We start from the raw sequence: 13,683 nt of genomic DNA on the forward strand, positions 1-13,683 counted from the left end.
TAGCCTGCCTTTAGTATATATTTGAGTAATCTCGGCAGTGGCACCCAGAACCAAATCAGCTACTGGATTTGGGAAACAGTGGAGCGGTGCATGTTTCACTTGCTGTGGGAAACTTACTTACAAATGTAGGCTAAGTTCATTTATAAAACTCTTAGAACTCTTAATAAATAAAACACATATGTAACGAAGTGAATACATTGGCGAAGAATAATACATTTCTTCCTAAATGTTATAGGTTGACTTGACTGAGAAGGGCATGTACGATAGGGATAACTGGTTCATCGCTTCATGTTGGGCCTTTTGAAATAGGCCCACCTCGTTTAACACCAAGCCTGGAACTATTGCGATTTTATTATTTTAAGATGAGATTTTGATGACAACAAAAATGTTTTAACGTGTTTTTAAAAATCATTCTCTTACGGCGAGCTGTAGACTATTATTTCTGATTGAATTCGGGGGGTTGAAATACAATTAATGTTGCCGGCGTGCAAGATAAGAAATGTTACCTTTACACAATTTTTTTATCATGTAAACCAAATAAGATAATTTCCATAACACTAGACTAAAACGATGTGGTCATATATTTCTACAATTTATTTTGCATAGGCCTAACACAATTATGCCACCTAGTGTTATTTAAATCTTCTTTTACAGTTGGAAAACAAGTGGCATTTTTACCGAAGTTAGCCTTGGTTGGAGATAGGCTACATTTAGTGGCATTTGAAATAGGCCTCAATCGAATTGAAGTCGTTTGAAAGTTCTATTACCCCACTAACTTGTTTCATTGGCAACGGGCGCCATCTTGTGTCCATCAGCCCTCTGCAGACTTCAGTAGCCTATTTAGTTGCATTTAAAATGAACGAGTTCCAAGTTTATTTGAAAATGTATTGACATATTCCGCATAATCTAATTTAGATCACAGATGAATCATTATGTCACTTTAGAATCAGGTTAAAAATAACATGTTATGGGATCTAATGTTTTATTTGAATGCATATTTACAAACAAGTAACAGCCTTACATAGCGTACTAATTTAAATATATAGATATTCTTCAATGCATACTTTGCCTTCTAGAGCATAGTGTCCCTGTTTAAAATAATCAAAATATCACAGTATACAATAACATACAACAGTCTTCTGAACATCAACCTCTCATATTTACAGGTATACAACCTTTCCTAATCACTGCTTTTATCCAGTCATTTAACTGTGATAATGTGTCTTACTGTTTTCCTTATAGAAATACATACTGTACTTGTTGTCTTCAGACAATGAAAGGTGCCATGGTCAAGAACAGTTCCTTCATTCCAGGCAGCTTATCAAGACTTATTTACGCTGATGTCCGTGCTCCAGCATTACGCTAAAGTGAGTCATACAGTGAGGAACCCAATAGCACAGGAACCCAATAGGCTACATTTCAGTTTACCACCTACATGTGATCAAACCAACTGACAATGAGACAGTTTGTATCATGCAATTGAACATCATTTTAGTAGTCCATTCAAAGTGAGTTATGGCTACCATACCATTATGCATATAGATTCCTTATTCTTTATACATTTTTATATATAACCTTTATTTAACCAGGAAGTCCCATTATGGACAGGAGACCTCTTTCTCAAGGGGGACCTGGCTAAGAAGTGCAGCTCAATGAAAAGAGCTCACAAAACAACATTCAACAGAACAGTAAATACGCTGCAAAACATCAATCTGAATATGAGTTAGTGGGTGACCTGTGCGTTGACCAGGGCATAGTAAGCCCCCCCTTTAGCCATGAGGTCAGTATGTGTACCCTGCTCTGTCACCTGACCATACTGAATTACCGCTATCTGGTCTGCATTCTGGATGGTAGACAGGCGGTGGGCGATCACGATGCAGGTGCGGCCCTGCCGGGCGGCGTCTAAAGCCTGTTGGACAATCTGGGGGAGGGAGGGATAGGGAGGAAACAGAGAGACAGGTTATTTGGGAAGGAGGGAGAGGACATACTGTGTGAAGATAAGCTTTTGTGTGTGACCAGGCCATTAATGAATTAATAGGTAGAAAATGAGATGGCCGACACTCAATGTCCATGTGACTTACCTTCTCACTCTCTGTGTCCAGGGCGGAAGTGGCTTCATCCAGCAGCAGTACTTTAGGCTGTCTGACCAGAGCTCTGGCAATGGCTATCCTCTGTTTCTGACCTCCAGACATCTGGGTCCCCTTGTCCCCAACCCTGGTATTGTATTTCTGACAAAACAACAACACAATTTATAGTGTTTGTTTATATTGAACACTTTTAAAATATAAATTAAAATATAAAGTCATAACAGCCTGTCTTGGGCTAGTCAATAGCTATTCTATATGAATATCTGTAGAGAGACAGTAGTTTACGTTCTACTGTGACCTCACCAGTGACATTTTTTGGATCGCCTTTGAGAAAACTTCAAATATCATCCTACAGCTACAGCCTATCATGTCTCCTCCCATCTCCCTCACTATACTGTTACTATACCTCTGGCAGGCCCATGATGAAGTCATGGATGTTGGCGTTCTTGGCTGCCTCCTCTATCTCATCCTGGGAGACCTCTCTGCTGTTGTCCCCGTACTGGATGTTCTCTGAGATGCTGCAGTCGAACAGGATGGGCTCCTGGGACACCAGGCCCAGCTGAGACCTCAGCCACGACAGGTTCAGGGTCTTAGTATCCAACCCATCCACTAACTGAGACACCACAATAATACCACAGAGTTAGGTCAACCCCTTCGTTAACTGAGACACCACAATAATACCACAGAGTTAGGTCAACCCCTTCACTAACTGAGACACCACAATAATACCACAGAGTTAGGTCAACCCCTTCGTTAACTGAGACACCACAATAATACCACAGAGTTAGGTCAACCCCTTTGTTAACTGAGACACCACAATAATACCACAGAGTTAGGTCAACCCCTTCATTACCTGAGACACCACAATAATACCACAGAGTTAGGCCAACCCCTTTGTTAACTGAGACACCACAATAATACCACAGATTTAGGTCAACCCCTTCACTAACTGAGACACCACAATAATACCACATATTTAGGCCAACAACCTTCACTAACTGAGACACCACAATAATACCACAGAGTTAGGTCAACCCCTTCACTAACTGAGACACCACAATAATACCACAGATTTAGGCCAACACCTTCACTAACTGAGACACCACAATAATACCACAGAGTTAGGTCAACCCCTTCGTTAACTGAGACACCACAATAATACCACAGAGTTAGGTCAACCCCTTCACTAACTGAGACACCACAATAATACCACAGAGTTAGGTCAACCCCGTCACTAACTGAGACACCACAATAATACCACAGATTTAGGTCAACCCCTTCGTTAACTGAGACACCACAATAATACCACAGATTTAGGTCAACCCTTTCGTTAACGGAGACACCATAATAATACCACAGAGTTAGGTCAACCCCTTCGTTAACTGAGACACCACAATAATACCACAGAGTTAGGTCAACCCCTTCGTTAACTGAGACACCACAATGATACCACAGATTTAGGTTTAGAATGTTTAAAATGTTTAGATTAAAAATAAGTAACATCTTGGAATACCAAAGGAATTAATAATCCACCAATGTTACAAATATGACATATTAAAATGCTGAAAAGTGGCCTAACAGTTTTACTATATTTGTCGCATTCCAGTTCCCAGTATACTGGTTTAGCACTTTGAAATGGTTTTGAAAAGCGTGCTTTATATGACATGTATTATGAGATTATTTTGGGTCTCACCACTTGTCCTTCAGCAGGGCTATAGAAGCGCTCCAGCAGTTGTATGGAGGTGCTTTTCCCACAGCCACTCTCCCCGACCAGGGCCAGGGTCTGACCAGGCCCCACTGACACGCTCAACCCCTGGAGAACCCTCACGTTCTGACGGGTCGGGTACGCAAAGTGGATCCCTCGGAACTCAATGTCCCCGACAAAGTCCGTCTGGAAAAGACAACATTTTTGTTCCAGATCATCGTCCCAGAAAAAACACAATGTGATATCATTGTTTTTTTGTTTATATTGGAGTAAGACACATTATAGCTCACTCACTGGCTTCTCTCCCTCCTCACTGTAAATGTCAATCTCTGGTTTCTTCTCCAACAAGCCAAGAATTCTCCCAGCAGCTGCTTTTGCTTTGTCAAAGTCAGGAGCAAAAGATGCTGATTCTCCTATGTTCATGGCAGCAAATGTGATCACAGAAAACACACTGCGAAAGAAAAGGACCATGTTGTACTATCACTGCCACTATATTTGCAGACCCTGGTCATGACCCAACGAGGGTCTCAGGGAGATTTGGAATGTGCAAAAAACACACTTCCAAATCACACATGTGCATTAATACACATGTGTACATGTGTGAAATAGGACAAATATAAGCACCCACCAAATTAATGTTATAATTATGTTATTATTTTCATATTACCGTATAGTGACAATGTGGCAGCCAAGGTTTCTAGTCGGGGTTGGGGTACATTCCATTTCAGTCAATTCAAAACTCAATTCCACAGTTTCCTCATTGAAAAGCATTAAAGAGAACTGGAATTGGAATTTCAGTGTACTTCCTGTATTGACAGGAATTGAAATGGAATTGACCCCAACCCTGGTATGAATGTATTCATTTTAGATGAGGATATAACAGTACCAGTATGTATACTCACAGGAAAACATTTTCATATTCTGTGTGACAGTGAGCAATAAGCCAGGAACCAAAGCGGAAGATTGCAGCCTTGACCATGTAAGGGATTGCTTGGGCAACGGCAAATGTTAGTCCGTAGATGGGAGCCTTCACCAAACCGTTCCTGATGTATTCAATTGAAATGTAATCAGTACTTGATTGTAGGTTATAAGGTCAAACAATCCAAAAGCTGAGTCTATAACAAAGTGAATGACTGTACTCTTACTGGTATGGTCTTTCTAGACTGTCCATGAACTTGTGAAAGAAGACGTCCTCCCGTGTCAATCCAACAACTGTCTTGAAGTTTTCAACGGTCTCAGTAGATATCTACAAAATATTAATAAAGATATATTAACGTTTTATTTGAACACATGGTATCACACACACTGATATAGCCCACTGTACCAAAGTGCATTGCAATTAGGGTTGCATACTAGCAGTAACCTTCCTGAAATTCCCTGGTTATCCAGATATCCTGTTTTAAGGTTTCCCTGATTTTCCTGATTCCGTAAAACCTATAACCGGGATTACTGGAAAATCTGGGAATTTTGGGAACATTACCGGAATTTTGCAAACCCGATTGCAATAGAAAGTTGATGTTTACCTTCCCAGACTGCTCCAGGGCACCCTGGTCTTTGGAGGCGTGGCCTGCCATGGCCTTCCTCTGAATGATTTTGGCTCCAATGAGGAAGGGCACACAGGCGAGGATGAGGAGGGTGAGCTGCCAGCTGTGGATGAAGGCCACCACAATGGCCATGGTGAGAGCACAGACTGTGTTGGTGGCCAGACCCAACCTAGACCCAGTCGCCTGGTGGTGAGGAGAGAGGAAACAAGTAGGTTCCATCCATTATCAGACATTGCAACTCTAAAGAATGCCACTGTAAATACATAGAAGCATATGTACAGGTAGACATTTTTAAAGATTTGTACAGTAGAATGATTCTGAATTGACATTGATGTGATAGATTTTGATCGCTCTCTCAATGTGTAAATCCGAGCATTGTGCTTACCCCTTTAACCAGAGATGCATCTGTGGCCAATCTGGTGGTTAGAACTCCCACTGCATTGTTGTTGTCATCAAACCATCCAATCTCCTGTAAGGAATGCATTTTAGCAAGGTTCTGACGCAGAACACCACAAAGTGGCAGTTCAGAATCGTAATTTTAGCAAGGTTCTGAGGCAGAACACTGCAAAGTGGCAGTTCAGAATTGTAATTTTAGCAAGGTTCTGAGGCAAAACACCACAAAGTGGCAGTTCAGAATTGTAATTTTAGCAAAGTTCTGACGCAGAACACTGCAAAGTGGCAGTTCAGAATCGTAATTTTAGCAAGGTTCTGAGGCAAAACACCACAAAGTGGCAGTTCAGAATCGTAATTTTAGCAAGGTTCTGAGGCAGAACACTGCAAAGTGGCAGTTCAGAATTGTAATTTTAGCAAGATTCTGAGGCAAAACACCACAAAGTGGCAGTTCAGAATTGTAATTTTAGCAAGGTTCTGAGGCAGAACACTGCAAAGTGGCAGTTCAGAATTGTAATTTTAGCAAGGTTCTGAGGCAAAACACCACAAAGTGGCAGTTCAGAATCGTAATTTTAGCAAGGTTCTGAGGCAGAACACTGCAAAGTGGCAGTTCAGAATTGTAATTTTAGCAAGGTTCTGAGGCAAAAGACCACAAAGTGTCAATTTCAGAATTGTAATTTTAGCAAGGTTCTGAGGCAAAAGACCACAGTGTCAATTTCAGAATTGTAATTTTAGCAAGGTTCTGAGGCAAAACACCACAAAGTGGCAGTTCAGAATTGTAATTTTAGCAAGGTTCTGAGGCAAAAGACCACAAAGTGGCAGTTCAGAATTGTAATTTTAGCAAGGTTCTGAGCTAAAACACCACAAAGTGGCAGTTCAGAATCGTAATTTTAGCAAGGTTCTGACGCAGAACACCACAAAGTGGCAGTTCAGAATCGTCATTTTAGCAAGGTTCTGAGGCAGAACACCACAAAGTGGCAGTTCAGAATTGTAATTTTAGCAAGGTTCTGAGGCAGAACACTGCAAAGTGGCAGTTCAGAATCCTAATTTTGCTGGTATTATCAATACAGTAAAGTAAATTAACAATGACAAGTCAGTCTTTTCGAATTTATGTACAATTGCTGAAGTATATATTTTCCCACATGACAGTTTGTCCTACCTGTCTCATCATGGCATGGAATACCTGCCTCCTCAGCCTCATGGTAAGAAGCTCTCCTGATTTTCCAAACATGTAACCCTGAAACATAGAACATACAGCAGAAATTTACCCAACCAGGCATCCCCACAACATATTAAGGGTTAGAGATAGATACAGAATTGTACTTTAAAGTGCGTCCCAAATGGCACCCTATAGGCTCTGGTCCAAAGTAGTGCACTGTATAGGGCATAGGTTGCCATTTTGGACACAGTTTAGATCTATAAATTAGAAAACCTTTAGGAAGTAGGTGACAAAAGCCACTCCTCCGATGAGAAGGAAGAGCAGGGAAAACATCATGGTTTTCTGTCGTTTGACTTCCGGGTCAACCTCGGAAAACACCTAGAGAAGGTCACGGGGTGGAGAGAAACCCCCCCAAAATAGATAACAGAAATTTAAAAGGCTGCTTGGGAAAATAAGACCACCTTGTTTAAATCAAACTCAATCGAGACACCAAGGAAATGGGAGTAGTCTGCATTATTTAACAATTCTTCATATGATGAACACAAGGAGGTGGTCTTGTGAAACACTTACTCCAATGATCTTGGCGAAGATGATGGCGACACAGGGATAAACGGCTCCCCCCACCAAGCTAGACAGGGTTCCTACTAACATGTACGGCCACTCGGGCTTGTTCAAGGCCAGGATTCTGGTGAAGGGGATGTCTGGAGCTTCCTCTGGTTTCTTTTCCTTCTGTCATCAAACATTGTCATCAATGACAAAACTAAATGACCAAGGACCAACATGATGTAACAGATATTATTTCTGATGACAATGAACTATCACTATATACAGTAGGGTGGCAGGTTCGAATCCCCGAGCCGACTAGGTGAAAAATCTGTCGATGTGCCCTTGAGCAAGGCACTTAACCCTAATTGCTTCTGTAAGTCGCTCAAGATAAGAGCTTCTGCTAAATTACTAAAATGTAAATGAATGCAACCATACATTATAAACTATACATTATATACCATTCATTATATACCATTCATTATAAACCATTCATTATACACCATTCATTATACACCATTCATTATACACCATTCATTATATACACCATTCATTATATATACCATTCATTATAAACCATTCATTATAAACCATTCATTATAAACCAGTCATTATATACCATTCATTATATACCATTCATTATATACCATACATTATATACCATACATTACATCCCATACATTATAAACCATTCATTATAAACCATTCATTATAAACCATTCATTATATACCATACATTATATAATAGGTACGATGATAATTCAGCAATAGCACTATAACAAAGCCATATTACTATATAACACATACAGGACGTCATATTGCGCCCTAAAGGATGATCTATGTAATAGTACCTTCTTGTCTTTCTTGGACTTCTTAGATTTCCTCCTGGTCAGTTTCATTTCCACACGGCCACTGCTGATTGAGTTCCTTTCAAAGCCGCCGTTTTCTATTCCTTCCTCGTTTACCACTTCCAGCTCATCCATGTCAGATGAGTCATATAGGACATCATCTAGATCCTCATATTTAGGAGGGTTATCCTCTTCCACAGGGTCCTCTTCCTCTTCCTCTGGCTTCCCTTGACTCTGAACAACAGACAAGGTGTGATAGTGGATTTGATCATGTTACACACAGAGCCTGTTTATTACTGATCATTATTCATATAGACACAGGCTTGATAAGGTATATTGCTCTGATACTGATGATATGCGTCTCTAAATATGACTGATCAACATGATTTAGACGTTGACTGATTCTACTGTTGAGGCAGAGTTGGGGCCCTGGTGGTCAAAAGTAGTGCACTATAAAGGGAATCGGTGCCATTTGGGATGCAGAGAGCGTGATACAGTACCTGCTGCATGACCAGAGAGTAGTAGACCCCCTTCTTGTCCATGAGTTCCCTGTGTGGTCCCTGCTCCACCACCTCTCCGTTGCTGAAGCCAGCGATCACGTCAGCTGTTCTGATGGTGGACAGGCGGTGGGCGATCACTATCGTGGTGCGGCCCGCCCTGGCCTATGGGAATGGGAGGAGACAATATAGTCATTTATCACAAATTATTATTTTTTATTACCTCTTAATTTTCGCTGAGATGGATTCCAACAGGATCTCATCGATTCACTCTGAATCTTGACGTTTGTCAACTGCGGCAAACCTGAACTTGCAAGGCTGCAGTCAAACAAATGGAATCAGGCTGTTAGGGTGCACAAAACTAGGTTTGAGAACAACCTTAACCATGTGTCTGGTCCTCAGGGAGAGTACTGACCTTATCCAGAGCGGCCTGGACAACCGACTCACTCTGGGTGTCCAGGGCGGAGGTGGCCTCGTCCAGCAGGAGGATCTTCGGGTTTTTGACCAGGGCCCGGGCGATAGCTATCCTCTGCTTCTGTCCTCCACTGAGCTGGGCTCCCCGCTCCCCCACCATGGTGTTCAGCTTCTGTTAACGCCACATGAAATGGGATGGAGATGAAATAATCATGTTTAAATTTGTCCTTTTGGATAACATCATCACTATTTTGCCATTCCCTTACACTGTATACAACTTCAAAACAAAAAAACATTTAATTTCAACACAGTCGCCATAGAAACAACAGAATATCTGCTGTCCTACTCCAAATCATTTGTACATCATAGATCATTTAATATACAGTACATGTGAAACAGTGAAGCCATTGTATGTACTCATTTGTCAGTATCTATCCCACGTACATCGGGGAGTTTGGAGATGAAGTCGTATGCGTTGGCCTCTCTCACGGCCCGTTCGATGTCCTCATCTGTGGCATCCTCTCTGCCGTAGCGGATGTTTTCTGCAATGGTTGTTCCGAATAGCACAGGTTCCTGACTGACGATACCCATATTCTCCCTCAACCACTTCACATTCAGGGTCCGGATGTCCCGACCATCCAGGGTAATCTGACAACAAACCAGGGTCATATTCATTAGGCATGCACATTTCTCTGCTTTGCTGACAAGTATTTTCTATGCTCATACAGGAGTAATAAAGGTGGGAATGTTGTTTATTATTATTGTTGTTATTTTATTTATTATTTTGATTTTTAAGGGGGTGCTGCAGCAGCCTCAGCACCCCTACTTCCCTTGGCTATGCAACCCAGACCAACAGTGTTCCTGACAAATTATATATCAACCTTCCACAAGAGGGCACTATAGTACTAATTTACTTTTAAGTGAACTGAAGTCAACGCTAAACCTGAAAAGCCAGAACTTGGGAATGAGTGTACGTGAGTGAATGTTTGCGTTTACATTACAAGTGTGTGTGTGTGTGTGTGTGTACATTATATGAGTGTGTGTGTGTGTACATTACACATGTGTGTGTACATGTGAGTCTCTGTATGAACTATGAGTCAATTGGTTGAACTTTAATGCACTCGTGTCCTGCATACCTCTCCTGAGGTTGGATCATAAAGCATGTGAGTCCTTTACTGGAGGCTGGTGGGTGGAGCTATTGGAGGACGGGCTCATTGTAATGGCTGGAATTTATTCCGTCCTCTTATAGCTCCATCCACCAGCCTCCTCTGGAGTCTTTACAGTGGGACATGTGTCTCTTCTTAATGAACTTGAATAAGCCTTGATCAGATTTGTTCATACCTCTCCTGAGTCTGGATCATAAAAGCGCTGCAGCAGCTGAATGGTGGTGCTCTTCCCACATCCACTGGCTCCAACCAGAGCTATGGTCTTCCCACGAGGAACTGTCAGATTCACTCCCTGAAGAATCTACAGCGACAGGGAACACGTCCCACAACGTATTTAACATGTATTTTTACCGTCATTTTACAATTATACGGCTTGTCATTTTGTTTTTGCTAATCCAACTAGAAACTGAAAATTCAACTTAGCTTCTTCCTTATTGTGCATTTTTCAAGTCATTTGGAGACAGGTTGGTGTCTGGATCTGATTCAAATCCACTACTTACTTTGACATCTTTCCTGGAGGGGTAGCTGAAGTGGATGTTCTTGAATTCAATGTCTCCTTTCACATAGTCTGGTTTGTGACCTTCCTTTGAACTGCTGTCTATGGGCCGCGGCTATGACAAACAAATCAACTCATCAACCGCGGCAGTAGGACAAATGTCTAAATTCAACTTGAGTTCTTGAGATCATGTTGTTCGGAGTGAGTTAGAGTGAGTTCATACAGTTTCAATGCTATGGTGATTCAGGGGTTAAACTGAATACTTCCGGTACCTGGTCAATGGTATTGTAGACTTCATAGGCAGCACCCCGGGCTTTGGCGATGGCTTCCAAGTTAGGCGCACCCTGGCCCAAAGAGAACGACCCAATCATCACTGAGAAGAAGACCTAAAAATAGCAGCAACAAAGAACGTAATGAAGAAAGGAATTCTATTAATGTCAGACAGAGTAACAGGTGTGAAGACATTGCAGAGGCCTCTTCACAATAACATGTATCTATTGGAAAATAGTACATTCTTACTTAAAATCTTCCATGAAAGCTTACTGTAATGGTTTTTCCAATGGTGTAGTTTTCAGGCTCGTCTACAGAGAGCTTGGTCCCGTACCAGAAAGCCAAGGCGTACGTCCCAAATATGACAAACTGGGTGAAGCCCATGGCCACGTTAGTGGTGATGGCCTTCTTTATTCCAAAGTTTTTAGCATCCTCCAAGTTGTTTTCATACCTAAAATATATAGAAGAAATGCCTAAATAGGGGAATGTGTCTTGATTTTGGTAGATCGTATTAATAAATATTGAAAGAGATATACTGTTTTATGCAACACAATTAGTTAACCTGTTGGGGATGGGGGCGCTGTTTAGACTATTTATGCTAATGTGGCTAATTTTTTAAACGGCTTCCCACAAAATCCTTGATCGTACAATATGCATATTATTATTATTATTGGATAGAAAACAGTCTATAGTTTCTATAGGAGTTGAAATTTTGTCTCTAAGTGGAACAGAGCCCATTCTACAGCAATTTCCCTGACATGGAGTCAGATTTGAGAAATGTTGGCCACTTTTCTGAAGTCAGTTAAAAGGGCACTGTCGTTGCTATGACTATACGGACACTTCTTACGTCTTCCCCTGGATGCCTTTACGTGATGACGATTCCAACGGGGTCGATTGCTCGTTCACAGGCCCTACAAATGAAAAAAACCTTTAGCTAGCAAGTCTTTTCTTGCTGCGTAACGCGCGTGGAAGACACCGACCCTCTCCTGTTCCAAGCGTTAGTTTAGCCTGTTATATTTCTCCGGTCATCTTTTCACTCGTTATAGGAGTTACAAACATCATGAAGTAGTTAATTTAAAGCGTTTTATAGCAATTTATATCCGTTTAGTGCGATTTTGGGACATTTATTTTTGCAACGATGTGAAAAGTTGGGCACGCTTTTCAGTTCATCCCGAACGCAGTTGACATTTCCACATGGCAAGAGGACAGCTTTCCACCAAAAGACGATTTCTCCCAAGAAAGGATCCTTTGCCCAAGATACTGATGGAAGAACAGCTCAAGGTAGGACATTTTTATTATGATAAATCGTGTTTCTGTCGAAACATTTTAGTGGCTTAGGACGCCATGTTTTTTGACGTAGCTTCGCTTGGCGCAAACTGTATTGAAAAGTAAGGATAAATTAAAAAATGTAATAACGCAATTGTATTAAGAATTAAATTGTCTATCAATCCCTGTCCACCCTATATTTTTTAGTCACGTTTATGAGTATTTATGTATAAGAGTAGATCACTGTCTAAGTGGCGCAAGGACAAATTCTGACCAGCTGAGTTACATTTCACATTGTCTAACCATGATTTTGGTGGCTAAATATAAACATTTTCGATCAAACTGTATATGCATGTTGTAATGTGATGTTACAGGAGTGTCATCGGAAGAATTCTGAGAAGGTTAGTGAAAAAATTAATATCTTTTGGCGATGTTGACTTTTATCGCTCACTTTGGCTAGAATCAATGCTGGGCTGCTAATTGCTATGTGCTAAGCTAATATAACGATTTATTGTGTTTTCGCTGTAAGACACTTAGAAAATCTGAAATATTGTCTGTATTCACAGGATGTGTGTCTTTCGATTCGTGTATGCTGTGTATTTTTACGAAATGTTTGATGATTAGTAGTTAGGTAAACACGTTGCTCATTGTAATTATTCTAGTCCATTTGTGATGGTGGGTGCAATTGTAAACTATGAAGTCTACCTGAAATATGCACTTTTTTCTAACAAAACCTATCCCATACCACAAATATGTTATCAGACTGTCATCTAATGAGTTTTTTTGTTGGTTAGGGGCTATAAATATCTTAGTTTAGCCGAATTGGTGATGGCTACTGGTGTTGGTGGACAAATAAAAGATGGTGGATTATGCTAATGTGTTTTTAGGTAATAGATGTACATCTTTACATATTGTGTCTTCCCTGTAAAACATTTTAAAAATCGGAAATGTTGACTGGATTCACAAGATCTGTGTCTTTCATTAGCTGTATTGGACTTTAATGTGTGAAAGTTAAATATTTTAAAAATATATTTTTTTTGAATTTCGCGGCACTGGTTTTTCAGTGGGGGGGGGGGGGGGGGGGTGCCGCTAGCGCCACGCTGATCCTAGACAGGTTAATAACTGACAAACCTTTCCACAGCTTTCTTTTGCCCATTGAAAGCCACAACTGTCCTGATAGCCACCAGTATCTCTTCAGCTACCGCCCCTGCTTTGGCATAGGCAGACAGCTCCTTACTGGTCAGGGTGGCAAGTATCTGAAATCAAATACAACATGTTAATGAATACGGTATCTTACA

At 41.0% G+C, this 13,683-nt stretch overlaps 1 protein-coding gene across 1 annotated transcript in view; it reads right to left on the reverse strand.

Moving 5' to 3' along the window:
• Positions 1 to 974: 974 nt before the first annotated feature.
• LOC129849435 (ATP-dependent translocase ABCB1-like) overlaps positions 975 to 13,683 on the reverse strand; it is a 33,434-nt gene continuing 20,725 nt past the window's right edge. Inside the window, exons 9-29 of the mRNA XM_055916280.1 lie at positions 13,517 to 13,641; positions 11,393 to 11,570; positions 11,122 to 11,235; positions 10,854 to 10,964; positions 10,529 to 10,654; positions 9,632 to 9,835; positions 9,189 to 9,359; positions 8,777 to 8,938; positions 8,280 to 8,510; positions 7,456 to 7,614; positions 7,159 to 7,263; positions 6,886 to 6,963; positions 5,722 to 5,805; positions 5,316 to 5,519; positions 4,938 to 5,038; positions 4,695 to 4,835; positions 4,087 to 4,243; positions 3,781 to 3,978; positions 2,494 to 2,700; positions 2,082 to 2,228; positions 975 to 1,921 (exon numbers count right to left, since the gene is read on the reverse strand). Coding sequence (XP_055772255.1) covers positions 1,724 to 1,921; positions 2,082 to 2,228; positions 2,494 to 2,700; positions 3,781 to 3,978; positions 4,087 to 4,243; positions 4,695 to 4,835; positions 4,938 to 5,038; positions 5,316 to 5,519; positions 5,722 to 5,805; positions 6,886 to 6,963; positions 7,159 to 7,263; positions 7,456 to 7,614; positions 8,280 to 8,510; positions 8,777 to 8,938; positions 9,189 to 9,359; positions 9,632 to 9,835; positions 10,529 to 10,654; positions 10,854 to 10,964; positions 11,122 to 11,235; positions 11,393 to 11,570; positions 13,517 to 13,641 — 3,201 coding nt within the window. The 3' untranslated portion in view covers positions 975 to 1,723. The remainder of the gene's footprint in view (positions 1,922 to 2,081; positions 2,229 to 2,493; positions 2,701 to 3,780; positions 3,979 to 4,086; positions 4,244 to 4,694; positions 4,836 to 4,937; positions 5,039 to 5,315; positions 5,520 to 5,721; positions 5,806 to 6,885; positions 6,964 to 7,158; positions 7,264 to 7,455; positions 7,615 to 8,279; positions 8,511 to 8,776; positions 8,939 to 9,188; positions 9,360 to 9,631; positions 9,836 to 10,528; positions 10,655 to 10,853; positions 10,965 to 11,121; positions 11,236 to 11,392; positions 11,571 to 13,516; positions 13,642 to 13,683) is intronic.

Source organism: Salvelinus fontinalis, unplaced genomic scaffold (genome assembly GCF_029448725.1).
Source record: "Salvelinus fontinalis isolate EN_2023a unplaced genomic scaffold, ASM2944872v1 scaffold_1460, whole genome shotgun sequence".
Classification (NCBI taxonomy): Eukaryota; Metazoa; Chordata; class Actinopteri; order Salmoniformes; family Salmonidae; genus Salvelinus; species Salvelinus fontinalis.